The sequence below is a fragment of the Herpailurus yagouaroundi genome, unplaced genomic scaffold (assembly GCF_014898765.1).
Source record: "Herpailurus yagouaroundi ecotype Mexico unplaced genomic scaffold, PumYag 142, whole genome shotgun sequence".
NCBI classification, from domain to species: Eukaryota; Metazoa; Chordata; class Mammalia; order Carnivora; family Felidae; genus Herpailurus; species Herpailurus yagouaroundi.
Window position 1 is genome coordinate 24,793,004 of NW_024412397.1, and position 6,729 is coordinate 24,799,732.

A 6,729-nucleotide genomic window follows, 5' to 3' on the forward strand; every position below is an offset into this window, starting at 1 on the left:
CTACTTTGGTTAGGCCACTTCTCACCAGAGTCGGTCAGTCCACCACCTTTCATGGCCTTGCACCGTTGCTTGGGACTAATTCTGAGAAGCGAGAGCACTCCTGCAAAAAAGCCCAGGGGCTGAACCGCGCCAGGCCTGGCTGAGCGGGAAAGAGCGGTGGAAGGTAAACGTCGCAGACATAACAGGGGGAATGGTTTCCTTCGCAGCGCACGACACCCACTCTGCTGGCGTCCCATTTATACATGTGAAAGGGTAAAGTGATTGAATAGAAGAATGAGTGTGACTTGATACAGGTCGTGTTTCGGAAGCCGCCACTTTTTCTGTGAACTTCTCAGCAGGACAAGCCTCCGGCGTACGGAATCGATGGTCAAAATGGCGGCACCTTGTGGAAGCCGCGATTAGGGCGCTGCCATGTATTGCCTGTAAACGTACGGACTCGGCCATCTTACGGAATCAGATTCCAAGATGACGGCATATGTGTGGAAGTGGCGCATAGGCGCGGCCATGTTGCCTGTAACGTTGTGTCCGTACAAGTGGTCACCGTACGGACTCGGCCGACAGAGTGGCGGTGATCTCGGGAAAGCTGCGATGCAGGTGCGGCCATGTTTCCCGCACTTACGGATTCGGCCGCCTTACGGTATCAGTAGTCAACAGTCAAGATGGTGGCGTCTGAGAGACTTGTAGCGGCTCTAGGCGCCGGATCTACTTGTTTGCTGCGGAGCCGACGCATTGGGCCTGCGCAATAAGAGTACGGTGCCCGGGAGGCGCGACCAAAGCGGAAGTAGTTGTGGGCGCCTTTACAACGGCCGCGAACGCCAGCGAGAGGTCTGTGCAGCGGATTCGCGGGTCGCTGGCGGGGGCAGCGGAGGGGTGCGCCGAGAGCGGAGAGATGGTGAGTACGAGTCCCGGGAGGGGGTCGGCAGTCGAGGTCAGTGGGATTGGTAGAGGCGGGGTCCGTGGGCAGAGGCAAGAGAGTCTGTGGTGAACAGTAGGAAGAGTCTGGGCAGTATGGTGGGCGCCCGTGGTGAGCCTTAACAGGGGTCTGTGGGTAGAACGTTGGAGGTCTGAGGTTCTGAAAATCTTCTGATGTGTGAACCATCTGGGAGTTTTGTGATGAGCCATTTTAGGGGTTCGTAATGGAAGTTTGGTAGGGGTCTCTCGATAGATAGTTCCGTGGCAATCCGAATGGGAGATTGGGCAGAGCCGCACCAGGCAGTGTGTAATAAGCTGTGATGAGTCTGTGTCAAGGAGTTCGTGGGGAGCCGTGATGGGGGGCGGGGTTGTCTGTGGGGTTAATAACGGGAGATCTATGGGAAACGGTGTTGGGAAGTGTGTAGAATATATCCCGTGGTGTCTGTGAGAAGAGATGGGGGCAATATGTGATGCGCGGTAGTTTATAACTAACCGTTATGAGTGTGTGGATAGAGTAATGGGGTGTTAGTGATGGGAAGTCTGAGACAGAATGATGGGATCTGAAAGAACGGTACTGGGGTGTTAGGGGTGAGTGATGGGAAGTTTGTGGGGACCGTGATGCAAAGATCTATGAGGAACTGTGATAGAAAGTTTATTGGCAGAATGTTGGGGTTTGTGGTGAGCCACGATGGAGCTGTAGCAAGGAATGAGGCACCATGATAGGGGTTCTCTAAGAAGCCATGATGGGGGGGGTGTCCCACAGGAGGGTGATGGCTCAGACCCAGAGCCTCCAGATGCTGGAGAGGACAGCAAATCGGAGAATGGGGAGAATGCACCCATCTACTGCATCTGCCGCAAACCAGATATCAACTGCTTCATGATGTGAGCCGGGGAGAGGCGGGTGGGGCTGACACCTGCAAGGTTGGGTGAGGCTGATGGGTCCGGCCCCTCACATCTGCACCACTCACCCCATCCTCTGCAGCGGGTGTGACAACTGCAATGAGTGGTTCCATGGGGACTGCATCCGGATCACTGAGAAGATGGCCAAGGCCATCCGGGAGTGGTACTGTCGGGATTGCCGAGGTGAGGGGGGGGGTGCCTGGATAGGGCAGGCATGTCCACCTGCCTTGAGGGAAAAGCCATAAAGGGAGGGTGGGTCATAGGGAGTAGTGACGTGTGTCTGTGGGTGATTGTTGGTTTGTGGTGAGTTGGAATGGAGACTCCACTGTGAGCCCAAACACAGGGTCCCACCAGAGGGGTTAGCCTGCCCTGGAGTAGGGGGACAGAGCAGGTGAGTGGGACAGAAAAGAAGAGGAAGAAAGAGTTCTGGGACCATCCAAATCCCTCATTGTTAACCTGTCCTGGTCCCACTGTCTGCCCCGCAGAGAAAGACCCCAAGCTGGAAATCCGTTATCGGCACAAGAAGTCACGGGAGCGGGACAGCAATGAGCGAGACGGCAGTGAGCCTCGGGATGAGGGTGGAGGGCGCAAGAGGCCTGCCCCGGATCCAGATCTGCAGCGCCGGGCGGGGTCAGGGACAGGGGTTGGGGCGATGCTTGCTCGGGGCTCTGCTTCGCCCCACAAATCCTCTCCACAGCCCTTGGTGGCCACACCCAGCCAGGTGAGTGGCTGCCACGGCTGGGATAGGTAGGGTGATCCCGGGTCAGGCCCTCCTTGGGTTCCTGATTTCTGTTCCGGGCCCCTTCCTCCAGCATCACCAGCAGCAGCAGCAGCAGCAGCAGCAACAGCAGCAGCAGATCAAACGGTCAGCCCGCATGTGTGGCGAGTGCGAGGCCTGCCGGCGCACTGAGGACTGTGGCCACTGTGACTTCTGTCGGGACATGAAGAAGTTTGGGGGCCCCAACAAGATCCGGCAGAAGTGCCGGCTGCGTCAGTGCCAGCTGCGGGCCCGGGTGAGCATGGGTAGAGCTGGGCAGGGCCAGGTGGGGGCGTCAGTGTGTCCAGGAGGAGCTCATTGAGGCTAGGAGGGGTGGGCCAGGTGAGGTGGGGCCTACTGCACATAGACAGGTGGGAAGGAGCCTGACCTGTCCAGACGAATGGGGCGTGATCAGGTGTGCAGGGCTAGCAGGGGCGCCTCCAACCCCAGATGGGCAGAGTAGAGCCAGATGTTTCAAGGTGGTCAGGCATGTCAGGCCAGTGGGGCAGGGTTCAGCATGTCCTAGTGATGAGAAGTAGGAGTAGTGGGTGTGTTTCTGGGGAGGCGAGGCAGGGTTAGTTGGTGGGGCTAAGCTCTTGTGGGAGGGGCTAGGGCAGGGCCACCCTCCATCCACTTGGGGCTGACCTGGGCCTTCCTCCTGCCGGCACAGGAATCGTACAAGTACTTCCCTTCCTCGGTGAGTCCAGCCCCCCAGGGCGGGGCGGGGCATGCGGGCAGGGCGGTCAGGGCCAGTCCTGAGATTCTGCCCTGCAGCTCTCGCCAGTGACGCCCTCAGAATCCCTGCCAAGGCCTCGCAGGCCACTGCCCACCCAGCAGCAGCCACAGCCATCACAGAAGCTGGGGCGCATCCGTGAGGACGAGGGGGCAGTGGCATCATCAGCGGTCAAGGAGCCACCTGAGGCTACGGCCACACCTGAGCCACTCTCAGACGAGGACCTACCACTGGATCCTGACCTGTACCAGGACTTCTGTGCAGGGGCCTTTGATGACCATGGCCTGGTGAGCAGGTGGAGCGTGCCATGGTGGAAGGGTGGAGGTTACAGAAGCTGAGTTTCCATGATGAGGAGAGAAGGCAGAGTATGGAAGGCTGATTTGGGAACTGAGTAGGTGGTGGGGTAGTCACAAGTGGGGCAGGTGGGTCAGCATATGCCTCACTTGCAGCCCTGGATGAGTGACACAGAGGAGTCCCCGTTCTTGGATCCTGCCCTGCGGAAGAGGGCAGTGAAAGTGAAGCATGTAAAGCGTCGGGAGAAGAAGTCTGAGAAAAAGGTGACGGGAAGGGTGAAGTGGGTGTGGGAAAGCAGAGGGCAGGGAGGCGAGGGAGAGGCAAAGGTCAGAGGCTGGATGGGGCAAGAGCCAGAAGGGGGTGGAATACGGGGGGAGGCAGGCATTCAGGGCTGACTTCAACTCCACCCTGACCTGACCTGCTTTGTCCCATAGAAGGAAGAGAGATACAAGCGGCATCGGCAGAAGCAGAAGCACAAGGACAAATGGAAACACCCAGAACGTGCCGATGCCAAGGACCCTGCATCGCTACCGCAGTGCCTGGGACCTGGCTGTGTGCGCCCTGCCCAGCCCGGCTCCAAGTATTGCTCAGATGACTGTGGCATGAAGCTGGCAGCCAAGTGAGTCATTCCTGGAGAGTTCAAGGGAGTCGGGGAGTATAGGGTCGGGCATGACCAGATGTCTTCCGGTCAGTCACCTGCACACCGTTCGGCCCATGAAGCACCCCCCCATCCACCCCTCATCCATCTACCATTCTGGTGCTCATCTGCCTTTTTATCTACTGCTCAGTCACTGATCCTTTTGCCGTTTGGTCACCCATCCGTTCTACCATTCTTGGATCCACCCCCTGCCCCACCTATTTTGTTGCTTGCCACTTTCCCTGCCTGCACCCAACCAACTGCCTCCCTGCAGCCGCATCTACGAGATCCTCCCCCAGCGCATCCAGCAGTGGCAGCAGAGTCCCTGCATTGCTGAGGAGCACGGGAAGAAGCTGCTCGAACGTATTCGCCGTGAACAGCAGAGTGCCCGCACCCGCCTCCAGGAAATGGAGCGCCGATTCCATGAGCTTGAGGCCATCATTCTTCGTGCCAAGCAGCAGGCTGTCCGTGAGGATGAGGAGGTGAGCAGGCACAGGCCCAGCGGTGCGGGGCCCAGTACCTAGTCCTGACTGGCCTCATCGTTCTTTCCGCTCCACACAGAGCAATGAGGGTGACAGCGACGACACGGACCTGCAGATCTTCTGTGTCTCTTGCGGGCATCCCATCAACCCACGTGTTGCCTTGCGCCACATGGAGCGCTGCTACGCCAAGGTCAGGGTGTCAGCCTGAGGGGGAATCATCAGTGGGTCCGTGGGGGAGAGACGTGTTGTCTGGGGGGGTGTCTTGGGATGCAGCACACATCCACAGTTCCTTCCATTTGTGCTCATCCCTCCAGTATGAGAGCCAGACGTCCTTTGGGTCCATGTACCCCACACGCATTGAGGGGTGAGTGTGGGCGCTACGTGGAGTTAGAGCAGGGAGGTCGAGGCTGGGGTCAGAAGTGGCATGTTGGGGCAGGATACGGGCACGGGCAAGAACAGGTGGGTCTCCCTCCACTACCCTGTCTTTACTCCAAACCCCCAGAGCTACCCGACTCTTCTGTGATGTCTACAATCCTCAGAGCAAGACATACTGTAAGCGGCTCCAGGTGCTGTGCCCCGAGCACTCACGGGACCCCAAAGTAAGGTTTTCCCTCAACTCCCCCGCCCTTCTGTCCTTCCTTCCTCCTCACTGGCCCACATTCATCCCTTGCTCCCTCCTCTCCCCTCCTTCCGTACCTTTTCCCTACTTGACCACTTCCATGACCCCTGCTTTGCCTGCCTCATCATCCTTCATTCCTTTCCTTTTTCCTCTCATCTCCTGTTCCTCCCCTTTTCCATTCCTCTCCTCTCCCTGAACTTTCCATTCCTTCCTTCCTACCTCCCTGACCACTTCCCATTCCTGTCTTCTTTCCTGCCTCACCACCCCCATTCATCCCCGACCCCCCATCTTGCTGCAGGTGCCAGCTGATGAGGTATGCGGGTGCCCCCTTGTACGTGATGTCTTTGAGCTCACAGGTGACTTCTGCCGCCTGCCCAAGCGCCAGTGTAACCGCCACTACTGCTGGGAGAAGTTGCGGCGTGCTGAAGTGGATTTGGAGCGTGTGCGCGTGGTAGGTTTTGATGCTGGATGTGGCTGGGGTCAGGCGGGGCTTCTGGAGCTCCTTCTCATGGCTCTTTTCTGCTCTCCTGTCAGTGGTACAAGCTTGACGAGCTGTTTGAGCAGGAGCGCAACGTACGCACAGCCATGACTAATCGGGCAGGATTACTGGCCCTGATGCTGCACCAAACGATCCAGCATGACCCACTCACTACCGACCTGCGCTCCAGTGCTGACCGCTGAGCCTCACAATGGCGCAGAAGTCCTCACACCCTGCATTCCAGGCTGGGGAGCTGCCCTGAATCCCCCATTTGTCTGTTCTGCCCTTCATATGTTTCTCCGGCGGTCCTTGAGTTTCTCCCTGTACCGATCCACCATTTGACTGCCCGGCTGCTGTTACCAGGGGGTCTCAGAACTTTTTCCTGTTCTTGTCTGTTCCTTTGTTTCTCCATTCTCTGTGCCTGGGCGGGACTGTGGAATCCGCTCACTCTTGCCTCCCCCCTTCCTTGTTTTGTTAATAAAATTTTGAAGAAAAAAGATGGCTACTGATGGTTTCCACACTTTATCCAGCTGCGACTGCATTTCCAAAGCCCTTGGGTAGATGGGCTGTGGCACACTTATACCTCAGGAGGGGCTGCAGTATACAGCTTCGAGTACTCTGTTGGCATTTACTCTGTAATCTGCAGGAGCCCCCGTGGGCGTGGGGGATATGACTTGCTGAGAGCCCAACCACCTACATTCTCAGCCTTTCATTTTGAAACTGGGTATCCAGTTAGCGCTAATTCGGCGTGTGGCTCATTTACCACTTGTGTCAGCGCTGACATTCTCCAAACTAGATGCATTCAATGGTGGACACAAGGTCCCTTGTTCCCCACAAGCCTCTCTTTTGGGACACGTATGTAACAGAAGTCTCCATCCCGCCCTCTTGATGTCAGTCCGGGAGTCCCCACAGCACTA

At 57.5% G+C, this 6,729-nt stretch overlaps 1 protein-coding gene across 2 annotated transcripts; it reads left to right on the top strand.

The window, feature by feature from the left end:
- The first annotated feature begins 556 nt into the window (after window positions 1–556).
- CXXC1 (CXXC finger protein 1) lies at window positions 557–6,311 on the top strand. 2 transcript variants are annotated; one of them, XM_040478855.1, is made up of 15 exons: window positions 557–892; window positions 1,676–1,794; window positions 1,895–1,995; window positions 2,298–2,533; window positions 2,625–2,825; window positions 3,240–3,266; window positions 3,344–3,589; window positions 3,752–3,859; window positions 4,031–4,215; window positions 4,508–4,715; window positions 4,795–4,905; window positions 5,030–5,079; window positions 5,218–5,314; window positions 5,633–5,785; window positions 5,869–6,311. In XM_040478855.1, exons 1-15 carry the CDS (start codon window positions 890–892, stop codon window positions 6,013–6,015), a joined length of 1,992 nt encoding a protein of 663 aa, XP_040334789.1. In that variant the 5' UTR covers window positions 557–889; the 3' UTR covers window positions 6,016–6,311. The 2 variants fall into 2 exon arrangements, with proteins under 2 accessions (XP_040334789.1, XP_040334790.1); XM_040478856.1 differs by lacking the exon at window positions 3,240–3,266.
- Window positions 6,312–6,729: the final 418 nt, after the last annotated feature.

Coding starts and splice junctions, on each gene's coding strand:
- CXXC1 (XM_040478855.1), top strand. Junction 4,906..5,029: donor TGGAGCGCTGCTACGCCAAG/GTCAGGGTGTCA, acceptor TCATCCCTCCAG/TATGAGAGCCAGACGTCCTT. Junction 5,315..5,632: donor AGCACTCACGGGACCCCAAA/GTAAGGTTTTCC, acceptor ATCTTGCTGCAG/GTGCCAGCTGATGAGGTATG.